The sequence below is a fragment of the Bombus affinis genome, chromosome 15 (assembly GCF_024516045.1).
Source record: "Bombus affinis isolate iyBomAffi1 chromosome 15, iyBomAffi1.2, whole genome shotgun sequence".
In the NCBI taxonomy this organism is placed as follows: Eukaryota; Metazoa; Arthropoda; class Insecta; order Hymenoptera; family Apidae; genus Bombus; species Bombus affinis.
Window position 1 is genome coordinate 9,063,911 of NC_066358.1, and position 13,297 is coordinate 9,077,207.

The 13,297-nt window shown below is 43.0% G+C and overlaps 1 protein-coding gene across 2 annotated transcripts in view; it reads right to left on the bottom strand.

Moving 5' to 3' along the window:
• Positions 1-7,867, bottom strand: part of LOC126924677 (uncharacterized) — a 24,756-nt gene extending 16,889 nt beyond the window's left edge. Inside the window, exons 1-2 of one of the 2 annotated variants that reach the window (XM_050739412.1) lie at positions 7,474-7,867; positions 4,297-5,386 (exon numbers count right to left, since the gene is read on the bottom strand). In XM_050739412.1, coding sequence (XP_050595369.1) covers positions 4,297-4,609 — 313 coding nt within the window. In that variant the 5' untranslated portion in view covers positions 4,610-5,386; positions 7,474-7,867. Of the gene's footprint in view, positions 1-4,296; positions 6,262-7,473 lie in introns of those variants that run through there. The other variant, XM_050739411.1, reaches the window with a different exon arrangement.
• Positions 7,868-13,297: the final 5,430 nt, after the last annotated feature.

Below are 13,297 nucleotides of genomic sequence, written 5' to 3' on the forward strand. Positions count from 1 at the left end.
CGTAAAGCGACGTACGATATATATCGTAAAAGACACGATATAGATATAACATTTTTTTTTTTTAATAAGAAAGCGATTTTAAGATCGAGCGATACATTAGCGTACATTATCGATATTTTAACTTTCGATTAAAATTTTGCATCAAACGTAGTCCGAATTCTTCGATTAGGAACTTATTAAATATTTGACATCGTTTAAATGGATCTCTTCTTGATGCGCGTTAAATATTTAGCTGTATGAAACAACTCGTACAACTGGTTTATTTAACTAATATCGTAAACAAGACGAAAAACTTGTTCAAAAAGATCCCGCAGCTGCAATGAGACTAACTGAAATACACGTTCTAATATAACGACACCCTAGTGTATCATTAAGCGTGAGGAATTACTACCTTCAAACGCATCGTTAAATAGCACGTGAATAGTATTTACATAATGGTATTTTTATAACGTTTAACCTAACTATATACTATAATAATTTATAATCTGATAGCTGCCTAGCTAATAATGGAAAAAAATTCAACATAAATTGCAAACCGCGTGGGCTGTCAGTCGAGTCGCCTAGTGAGTCAGTTTTCCCTAGAGTTTCATTTGTACTTTCTACGGTTGTGGCATTCGACCTTCTATATTTCATCATTTTCTAGCGTCATTTCGCGATTTTTTCATCAGGAATGGGATTCTCTTAGAACAAGATCAATAGATTCGTTAGGGTTTACGTTTCACTTGAAACTAATTAAGGCAGAATGGGAAAATTTCTCCGCGGTCATCGCGGGGTACTCGACTGTAATAATCGAACTATTCTGTTCGGTAAGGATCGTTACCGAGCAACCTTGACGTGGAAAAATCGATTCGTACCGTTTCAGTAACAAGGTTTCGAAGGATCGTCCGAGCGAGTAACGCATAACTGACTGTAAATACTGTAATTCGATTCGATTGCCGTAGCAGCGTGTACCGATCGTGCATTTCATGCACGTGCGTTGGACAAATGGGATTAGTCGGGTGACGAAAGTGTCCGCTCGGAACGGAACCGATCGTGCCGCTTGAAATTCCACGATGACGCAGAAGGAAAAGTGGTGGCCGGTGGAACAGTTAGCCGGGACCGCGAGCACAGCTCTGTTCGCCATGGCACCTGAGAATTTCTTGCTGCACGCGAATCACAAAGAGTCTTTGCTGGCTGATTGACCTGACGCGAGATCGATTCGCCTAATGAAGCCACCTGGTTAGAACGAAACGCGATTCCGATTCTCCCATTTAAAGAGATCCGTCTTCTTCGGTTCTCTATGGAGAGGAATCAATTTCGTCGAGGAATTTCAATATATCGTAAATTAATATAAACGTTCTCTTCGATTAAATTCGATAAAAATACTTAGCTAATGCTAGCCACACGAATTATCCGGATTTTCTTTTTATAGGATATCGATAAAGAAATATTTGTTTCTTTTTTTTTAAGTAAATGGTTCGTACTTTCCATTTGATAAACCATTCAGTTACATAATGTCACGACATCGCAATACTATGAACTGCATCGTGTACAGTACCGTGTTAAACGATCGGGGAAGGACGAATGGAAGCATGGTTGTCACGTGGGCATAGGTCGAGTTTTTATCATGCTCACGGGGCTCATCGTGAATTGTGCCGCACTTATAGCGAATTCGTAGGCGTTAAATAATGTTTCCTTAGTCAATTTATTGTTAGTGCCTGTTCGATATAACCTGCGCTGGCCAGCACGAACCGCATATTTACGATCGGACTGTAAAGCTCGCTTAGGCGTGTGCGTTGCGCTATTTGTTACGATAAATTGGAGCAGACCAATTTGTCTCGAACTCTCGGTTCCACGGAATGATCATCCTTATTGTCGACGATAACGATCCTTCGTTGAAATAATTTACCGTATCGGTATAGAAGTCCCGAGACAATATGGAAGAGCGTTTTTCCTCTCGTGGCACGCGTCTAGAGCGATAATTTATTGTTTTTGAGAAAATGTATTAGGTCTTTTGCAGCGTATCTCGTACGTGTACATTGAAATTTTCGTGGTCGTTAGAAGGTTAGGCAACGTGATTCAATTCTGTATTAAAATTCTGTAAGCGTCTACTATTCTAATCAACGATTAAGCTCGATAATATCACGTAACAATTATATTGTATAATAAATCGCAATTACTTTATGCGAAATGCGATATATTTTTAAGTATAATATACAAATTACAATCCGTCAGATCGAACTAGATTTTAGATCTCAGCGTTCGGTTCATAATATGAGAAGAATGTTTCAAATTGTGCTCTTCCATCGTCTCATTAGTGAACGACGTTTCGTGTTTCTGGTTATACATATGCATCAATGTTTACTCCAGATGGAAAGGTCAGTGTAGAGCCAAGCGTAATTTCTCGATTATGTTTCAAAGAACTGGAAACAGTGATTCATTGACGGATCGTTGGAAACGTGGGCCGAACACGATCGGCGTTAATAGTAAAAGTGTGGCAATCGGCGTAGCAATTTTCCCCGATGAATCAACGATCTCCGCACGCGACGCACATACATAAAAACGAAATTCGTAGCTGGTTTCTTGGACGCTTGACGTCACCGTCGTTGCAACCTCCTTTCGTCGCGGCCAGCAATCGACAGGTTAATCCGTTAGGCGTCGCTTCAATAACTCTGTCGTGTTGCAACTATCGAGTAACAAGGCAGGTATGCTAACCACCATGCCCACTGCCCACTCGTGACGTTTTCATTAGATCGTCCGAAGAGGTCGAGGACGGATAATCGCTTTCGACCGAGGTTAAAGTAGGCTTGAAATCGTTTGGACGTACGCGTACATGATTATTCTAATAAACGCGTTATCTCGACATTTTTGTAAAAATGTTTTTATTTACAGGTAAATGTAGAAAATAAGAGAGATATATTATTTATGTTACGACCCGATAAATATACTTGCAACTCTACGCGCGATTAAAGCAATAAGGAAAAAGAAACAGCAGGGTAAAGAATCGATTTATTTCACGATCATTTTTTTTATTTTAAGAAACCCGACGTCGTTACGGGGACAGTGGTTGGAAGAAGCAACCACCCTGATCTTAAACTTTGCTTGCTTTATTCTTATCGGTTGAAACTAATAGGTTCGCGTTACTCCGGTTTATTACCTCGTAATTTCCGTTGCAAATGTCAGAAAACCAATATGGAGAAGGCTCGGGGGAAGAAATCTACCTTGTAGAGGTCGAGACCATGGTCGTGATCGTGGTCGTGGTCTCTGTGCCCGTTTTGCAAACTTATTGCTACAAAGTGGTTTACGATTGAAAAGGAGGAGAGGACAAGTTCTGGTACTTCTGATAGCGAGCAACCGGGTTCTCGCCGCGAAGCATTAGCGACCTCTTTCAAACGTTGTCGACGCATTCGCGGAGCATACAGTATAACCTGTTTCAGTGATCTAAGCTGGTTATCACAACCGTTCCCGTTTGCTTTACCGGGCATAATTTACGTTTTCCTGAAAATGTCTACCGGATACCGGGCCCATTAAGAGCTAACCGCTGGCTGCCGACGATTATGGTTCACTATCAATTATAACCAACCCTGATGTCTTCTTTCATTTTTATTTTTCCATCCTTCCTTTCTTTCCTTTTCTCTAATAGTTTGTTCTTTTTTTCGATCGTTTACCATTGAACAGGTTTCATGAGCTCTGACTCATTGCCCGGGTGAAAAATCGGAAAGGAGAGTGGCGTTGATTTTACATTGTTAAACGATGAATAGGAAGTTAGCGAAACTGATATCGCGTCGAATCTTGCGAACGAAATAGAGATTCATGAAAAATACGTGACATACGATAGGAGAAATAAAAGGGCATAGATGTAATCCCGAGCTTCTATACTTTATTAATTTCATCTCGAGTTTAGAGTATGGAAGATGTTGATTATATATTATGCAAACATAAATGACAGTAATTGCGTTCAATAAAAAAAAAAAAAAAAGAAAAAAGAACTGAGAGCAATCAAACCTCTTGCGAAAGAAACCGACGCAACGTTCAAACGAATCTCCTCGAGTCTAATTACGAGGGAGTGTGCAGTATGCTCGTTAGGCATCCTAAACAGGTAAAGGAGGTCAAAGACGATCGACTTTGTCTATGGAATCGATTAAGTTAAAAACGATACGTGATGAAATCGCAATTGCATTAACGCGTATAGGTATCTCTTTTACGAAATCAACGATATTCGTGCGATATCACGAAGAAGATACGTACTCTACTTGGATCTAATTCATACGTATATATCTAATCCGTATTATTATGAAATACGAGCGTGAAACTTACCCGGGTATCCCTCTGGAATGACTATTTCCGGTCCTACTTTAACGTCGTGCCGATAACGATGGATCAATAGGGTTGCACTAACCCGAAGCGATCTCTGTTGCTGTTTGTACAGCAACACTGGCCTGCCGCCGGTACCTTCGAGCCTGACCACTCTCGGTAACGAGAATCGATCAAGGAACTCTCGAAGGGGCATGTAGCCGCCGCTCGAACCGGAACTACCCTCGGCCGTCGCTTCCCTCGAACTAGGCAGGGACTTTGGCAGCGAAGGTACCTCCTCGCTGGACATCGTCGAAAACTCACCGTTCGACGACATTGTTCCGCACTATATATTATTTTTTCACTGATCTCGTTTAACTCGATCGCAGACACTACGTTCCGTTCGTTCTTCGCCAATCGGTGACACGATTCTGCATCGTTACAACATGGACAAAGTTAGGAATTTCACGAGAGAGTCGCGTATCGGTAACGAAGAAAGTCTTTGAGACGTTTCTTTAGAACTTTCCAGAGCGGCACGTCATCGAATCGTAGTCGTGAAAGAACGAATTCCGCGTTTACTTTTGGCAGCATTTTTATCCCCGCGTCATCTGGTCAGTCCCAGAACGTCGACGGAAACTGGCTGTCAATCGGCAACAGGTTCAGCAGGCACTTTCTTCGGTTATGTCACTTGAATCTGGACGTCACTGTCACTTTCCACTTCAACGTTGCGGAGAAGTTAGCGGATAATTATTTCCACGATCGACGATAGACGGATCGTGAACGGGCGGGACAAGATTTCAGAATCGATCTCGATCAAGCTGAAAGCCGATCGTTGCAGTCATCGAGCGCGACCGAGAATTCATTCACTGGACACTAACTGTTACCGCAAGCAACAGCACGCAGTGAGATTAACGATCACGGTTCGATGGTCGTTGTTGCAAAACCCGGAGATAATTCGTTTAATCCTTCGCGTTACCGATCCTTTGACTCAGCACCGTGTAAATTCTCTTCTCGAATGCTTTCGTGTCCTTCGCGAATGACCCATCTTCGACATTGCACTGCTCACCAAGGTTGACGATCCCTTCCTTTTCAACGACGACGACGACGACAGTCGCTAAGGAAAAACGTTGCGTCATTCTTCCAAACAGCTGATGATTCGTTCGATCGATCGTGGATCGGTTTCACGAGTTCTTTGAAAGCTCACTGATTACAGGAAACGCCATTCGCTCTGCAGAATTGGCATTCCTTCGCTTCGAAAATTCCGCTCCATTTATTAATCGCGAAACGTCGATACAAATCAACCGATCGATCGACCGACGTGTCAACCGCTGTCCGCTCTTTCCGGCTGCGTTGGAGCAATCGCATCTCCTGCGGCTCGATTCCCGTCGCGTTTACGATTTAATGGAACTTCTCACGTGCCTCGGAACATGTATTTTAGCTTTATCGCCTCGCAGTCTTCGCGATCCTCACCCTCGGATTCCTCTATCACCGAGGCTGAACTACCGCATCCTGGTAGCCTTTAGCAGAATCTATCGTCGAAGGAAGATGGCAAGAAACCAGCTTGATAAAGTCTCAAAATTCAAATCTTCATCGAATACTTCGAGCAGAACGTTTCAAGGAGCACGTGCAAACTTTCCTTCTCCGTTCGATTCACAACGATCGGCAAAGATTCACGCTGTTTTTCTCCAATTTTATTTCTTTTTGAAAAAGTTTCTCGCATCCTAAGGACGAAAGAAGAATCGCGGAGGATGTCGCGAGCGCGAAATTCGTTGGACGCTTTTGACGGTGGGACGAGGCGACGTTGCCCAAGCCTCGGAAGAAGAAGAACCGATCGAACCGGCGGACGCGAAGTCACTGACGCCCGGCGTGACTGAGGCCCAGCGTAAGAGGCCCACTGACACTAACACGCTCGCAACTGGTTGTATCGTACGATTCGTCGTACCGCCTCTACTACACGCAGCACTGTCAGTGGCCGTACTACCAGCAGCGCTTTGCGAACTTCGCTCTAAGTCCTCTCGGTGGAAGTGCAGGTTAACAGAATACACGGCTATACCATAGGCTCACGGACGCTATACCACGAACGCTATACCACGGCCAACCTACGAAGGATCTGGGCTTATTCAATAGGGGTCCTCTATTGTATCGAAGCTGAACTGTTGCGCTCCGACAGAAGCGAACCGCCCCTTAATAGTTTCTCTAGAAACGTAATCGGCCGTAGTAAGTGGAGTTGCTGCGTGTATGCGTCTCCGTGTACGAGTATCAATAGTTTGACAGGGTACGAGCAAGACGGTGATATTCGTTACTAGCGAATCATCGTAGCGGAATCGATCCGGATTACTTCGTGCTGGTACCGATCACCGATGCGAGGCTCGATGTGCTTCACCAAGCGGTTTGATTTCCAGTTGAAATCGATGGTTTTATTAACGTTGCGTGGGGTCTGTCAAGACGACTACCAGTAGAGAAGTGGATTAGGCGTAATTTGTTTTTTGTTCTTTCACGTTTCTATGCGCGTAACGTACTGGTTGACTGGTACCGTTAGCATAAGAGCGTTCCTCTGATTTCTATTGATATTTTCCTGGATACGTTAGACGCGTTACATAAATACTTATCTAGAGATTCCATGCTAAATTTGCACCAGATACCTCTTACACAAGGTTTTAACGCTAGTATAATTTGGTTACGTAAAACTTATACGATATTTATAATATCCATAATAAGTTAATTATTTACAAATATTTGTAGCTTCCGATCTTTCTAACATTGATCGATAACGATCGGTTTTAAATACGTAATTGTAGCAACGATATGGAATTGTATTTGTACAAGCGACGAGAAATTAACGTTCTGGAGTAGAGTAACTTTCTGGCTACATTCAAATAGGCTGTATTGTACGTATATGATATTTCATCGTTCGAGAAATATTCGTACTTTGATCTATTTTGATATTGGAATCTCAGGCTCGTTGCAACTGTGATGTTTCTAACTGTGACGCCTTAAAAAGCAATCTCACTAGCAAATATATACGCGAGGAGTCGCGAGGCAGCTCGATCCTTATAAAAGATCGTCCAAAGTAAAACTTTACGTTCGCCCGTAAACTCGTACCCGTAATACCTTTCCTTATACAGTTATCTCCGACACTAAAGGGAAATGATACATACCTGGTCTCGGTGGATGTATATTTAATTATATCATTTTATTCACCTCGTTCGTTGCTCAACGATGCGCGCCACAGATAATAAAAATCACGATGGAACGGCTATGGTTCCTGGGAAGCTTGGAAAGTGGAACGACCTTGAGTTTCATTGTCGAACGAATCTCCTCGCGAAAGAATAACAAGCGTGTACACGTTGCATCACGTCTAGTGATATGAGTTCGCACGATCGTTTCGCGATGCCTCTTTTCTCTTCTTTCCCATCTTTTTCTTTACATCGCTGTCTTTTTTAGTTTCTTCTTTCCTCCATCACGGAGAATCACACTCTTTTGTTCGCCGATTGCGCGCGCCGTGACGTGTAACGACTAACGACGACGTACAGTACTGCGAGAGATCGTTGCCACACCGAGCAACGAGATATCCTGCTGGTGTCGTGCGTGTGCTTACACTACCGCTTCTCTCTGCTTGACGGACAAGGAGGAAATTGTAATACCGTGGAGCAGCCAGATAAGAACGGTTGTGTAATAGGAACACATTAGAGGCTGTTGTCACATCCACGCGAATTTATGAATTCTTTGATTGAATTTGCTTATTGTTAGAATCCGGTTGAAACGTAATCTCGCTAGATGTTTCACAATGGAGTATTAGAGGTTTAAGTCGGACTCGCAGATCGTCGCCAAAGATTGTGCGAACCAAAGTGCGCGACAAAACGCAGCGTCTTTCTTGATTACGACACCGCGGGCAAAAAGTACAAAACATTTCAACCAGGGATTTTACTTTTTTCAGTTTTTTACGATTTCCAGATGACATCATGCGCAACAAGGTGTAGCGTACGTTGTACGTACGGTTAAATCTGTGCTAGCGAGCTCCAAATTTGGCGAGTATTCGTAACACGCGTGTTGCTTGTTCCCTGTTTTATTTCGTTTCGCTTTTATTCCACTTTGCAGTTTGGTACGGAGTACGTGTCTTACTTAGGAGAGCACGTTGCACGGCGGGAAATTATGGAATTTTATTCAGTGCCGTTGGCAAGTACTTGAGCGCTAATTGAACGGTTAGTTTAAAAATCTAGCGGATAACGACGCAGCGACGTTAGGAAATAATCCTGAATTTTCTTCGTATTTTTGGGAGGCTGGAACGTTAGACTCGTGTCAATTTATATCTTTTAGCAAATTTAATTTCAGCTTTTATTCCCCGAAAATTTACCAAGCAAATGTCGCAACGATTCAAACGAATAGGCATCCATTGGTATGATACCGCGTAATATCTGCGATTCAACGTCTCGCGAAGGAGAAAAGTTCCATTTCAACTTTATGACGCAATAACCCGCGATTCCGCTTCGCAGCTCTGAAATTAATTACGATCTTCACTTTTTCGAGGGCGACGATCCTCCGTGATATCCTGGTATCGTTGGACAGAGAAAAATTTAATCGAAACGAATGGATCTCGGTGGAGGAACACGTCCGTTGGCATGCAGTCGCGATATTCGAAGCGCTGAAACGGTGCTATTAATGGAGCAGACAAAACCGGGACAGCTCATCGTGATAAACATTTACGAGTACAAAGTCGCTGGCGTCCCGTATCCTCGAAATGCATTATAGTAGCATTTATTTGGCCGTTACACTTCTTTACGGCTTGTTGGACAAGCTTCCTTGGGCGTACCCATGAAATCTGGACTATTGAAGGCGTATCGTGGTCGTTGTATCCGAGAAGGGGCTACATAACACAAGGGTTCGAACGGAGGATAGGCCGTGGCACTACCAGCAAAATGGTCATTCGTATTGTCTCAAATGCTTTTCAATGTTGACCGTAGCTCGAGGTAGGAAAAATGTTGGTACGGTATAGGAGAATTTCCAAATAAAACAAATGGTAAAATATCGCCGTGTAATATCAGGCTGTGCTGAATCTCGCCTATTACATTGTCGAGTTTCTTTTACCTTTTGGTTATTTAACATTCGTTCGAGCGTATTCGGACTATTGCCGTCGTTGTACAGGACGTTTCAAAGCAGACAGCTTTGAACGTTTCGCTTGGCGATCGGAGTGCTTGGCAACACCATGGATTTTTCGCGTTGCCTTATCATCGCGAAAGTTTCTTCGCCGGAACTAAAGGGATCTTAGAAGTAGAGATCGGCGACGATGGCGGAGCGGTATGGTACGACACGTACTATGCGTGAAACTTGGGGTTTATTAATACAACGTCTGTTGTAATGTCTCGGTCCATTTAATTCTATATTTATCGCGGTCGCGTTTAGTAGGTACGCGAAGATAACGACTAATCTGTGGAAAGGATCAGTCAAGGCAAGCCGGAGGGTCCATTGCGATCGCGAACCGGCTATCTTCCCACGGTGTGTTGGCCAGAGGTTCGTTGGAAAGAAGCGAGTCGAAGCGGTGTGAGCGCAGCCTTGCAAGGACAAGGACGCCATTTTAGATGTAAGCGCGCAAACAATTATTATTACCCGGAGAGCCCAGGGTGTGGCGGCTTCGGTGTTTCTGTCTGAAGACAAAGCTGCCACGGCTACACGGAGGCAGAAAGGCGAGAGGGAATTAGAGGAACGGAGAGAGGGAAGGAGAGAGAGTAAATACGTTGGAGAGTGGCATGATGATGCAGAATGCGCGATTAAGCACTTTTACGGGCGTCAAGGTCAGGGACGAAGAATCGTAATAGAGTGCAACAATTATTTCACGCTTTTGTCCCTTGAGCCGTGTTGTCTGCGTCGAATGCACCTGTACTCGCAACGGTTATGCTTGAATGGTGCTCACATTTTCTAGCGTGTTCCAGAGGATTTGATGGATCGCGATTCCGGATTTAGGCCTTTCTGTCATGTAATCGAGTTATCGATATTCGAGCAATTTGAGATTCAAGAAATAGAAAGATGGCACGCTTCGTTTTATCAAAATCTACGTATCTTCGATTTGTTGCTATTTCCATGTCTTTCTCTATATTTATCTTCTTTTTATCAAACAAAAGATACCGCTCGTTTACATCTTTTTAAACGCAAACTTTAATTACCTTCAATTTGTTTTAATACTTACCGTGTAAGTTATAACCTCGTTCGGCTAACATTATATTCCGTTTATTCGCAAATACCACTGGTTCTATCGATTTATCGCTAATTAGTCGATGGCTAGGCTGGCTGTGTTCCATTCAAACGGAAAACACGCATCGGAGCGCCATGTTTAAGGGCAACGTTATTCGGTCACCGGTGTCAACGATCCGATATCGTGCGGATCGATCTGTTCACGATTCACGCCGAGAATGGCACGGCCGCCAATTAGGACGCACGCGCTTCGCATTTTTCATTCGGCGTTTTCATATGAAATAAATGTGCTAACTAACCAATTACAGCGGGACGGGCCACAGGACCGGCTGTTCTGCTCATTAGTGTCACGGTAAAGTGGCGACCGCACCTTTGCGCACCGCACGAATACGATGACGATGACGGTCCACTACTCTCCCAGCAACCGATAAATTCGATCCTCGTCCGCGAAGAGATTGCACGCCAGATATTCGTTCGGTTGCGTTCGCGTACAATGCTTTAGATATCAACAGGCGCAAAGTGGTTCGATCCAATAATTGATATTTATTATGCGACTCGTTTCCCACTAATACGTATGCCGTACTCGACACTTTCGGCTCCGATTTTTCCTTTTTAACGTCCGTCGTACCTGTACCACGGAGTCTTCAGCTACTTTTCTCAAACAAGCGAGAAACTGAAATTTCCAACTAAAATTAGCATCGTAAATTATCAAGCAAGAACAGGTTCGGTACTTTGACCGCTGCATCGCCATTTAACATACTAATACGAAAAAGGTAGATATCGAGCAACACTTTTACGATCGACGAGAAACGTACTGGTTTCGTTTTCAGTAGCAATTTACGCGTAGCTATGTGTACTTACAATGTTGTTAGCATATTGTACTCGATGTTGTTCACCACGTAATAATGTTTATAAGTACAGCGATTTTAAGTAATGACTAAATACGATGATCGGAAGGTTCCTACATTACGAGTTTATTTTCCGGCTACCTGTCAGAAATTATACGGTCATCTTCTCTGATTGGTCGAACGTAAGAAATGAGCGTAATCGAACCGTAGGAATTTGTTCCTCGGGTTAACTCCGCCGTACTGGGAATTCCATTCCTGCGATGCTCATCGGCTCCATACCGAGAACTTCTTCGGTTTAATTGGACCTTGTGCCAGACCATATCGATTTTTCTTCTTGGATTTCGTTTAGAAAGAAAAAAACCGCCAACAGGCTGATGAGAAAGGAACGATCGGTCGATGAGAGAGATTCGTATTAGTGGTTTTCATAGGAAATATTGTTATCGGATCGATTTTGATTTGGTTGAGTATATTAGTTGGCAGTGAAGTAGAAATAAACGCAAAGGATTATTCGTCGGAGACAAAAAACAGAAGCTTTCTTCTGGATCGTTCGTAGCCATTACTACTCATGTACCTTGCTTACCTGCAGATGTAATTGCAAGGTACTTGGTATTTTTATCGTCTCCACCGCCACTTTAACCGAACCAACACTCTTCATCTTATTGTTGTCTGGTGTTCTCGCTTTTATGACGAAAAAAAGGAACGTCGGGTAGGTACGGCCACTTTTAAGAATTCCAAATGGGAATGGACAAAGGACAATATATACATATGACCGAGGTTGCGTGTTTTTCATCGTCTGCGCTGTCAATTGGTTGCAGTTGCTTGAAAACAATCTGAATTCCATCAACAGGCGTATTTCTGTTTCGTAAATTAGATTGCTGCCGCGTACCGCTCTCTTCAAACTAACTTTTAGATCGCTTTTTTCAAATTTTCTTTTCATTCTAATTTCTTTTCGTTGGTTCTAAATTCGCTTCAAATTTTCCTACTTTGAAATTGGCGCTAGTTAAATGTATCATATTTTTCCAAATATGGCCAATGGTTGTTTGGTATTTCGGTCTCAGTTATCCTTACGATATCTCGTTATAATTTCGATCGTAACGAAAAATATCTATAGAAATTTTGTTTCAAATTCGAGGAGACTTTTTAAAAGAAAACGGTGTCGTGCACAAGTCGTGAAGCCGATAAGACGGACCGGTATGGTAGCGCGAACGTTATCGTTCAAAGCCGCCGCATAAAGCAGGTTACGTTGGGCAGGTCGTTGCGCCCGTAAAAACGCTTTCGATCCGTACAACAGGATGTTTCATTGCGAAAAATTTCGCTTCTACGCGCCCACGAGGACGTTGGTCTCTCTGTACGACGTGGGTATACGCGTCCTAATCGATCGAAATTTTCCTAAATCGATGAATAGGGCGACACGATATCATCGCCTCTTTGCCCGATTCCTCAAATTAGTACGCTCGAAATTTTTCTCAAGGACAAAATATTATAGGCTCATAGAGAAGCAGTAAGTATACCGTCAAGTATGATGCAACGAATTACCGCAACGTGTGCCGTAATAGATCCTAATACGACAAGCATGCAAAGGATTTAACAGTTTACAGATTGCAACATTGTATTGACGCATATGGTTGACGCTTGAACATATTTCATAATGAAATATATGGATAGGACTGACGAAGTTGAACGAATTTCTAGCGAATGGATCATTTTTCTTAAAATCCGGCGACTTTCATAGCTATATTTAAAAAGAAGAAGAAAAGAACGATTACCATTTGCAAACGCGAAAGCGACAATGTTTCAAATGTAAAATTTCACTGCTGGGACCAGCAACTACAGCTTCTTTTGGTGTTGTTTTACGCTTTAAACTTCAGACGCCACATCAGGGAACTGGGATTAGCTGCCACGCTGTCTTATTGAGAAAGATGACGTTCGAATGCACGATGCCACGCAGTGTTTTGAATTAGCATAAAGCCATGGAAGCACACGTCGGGACA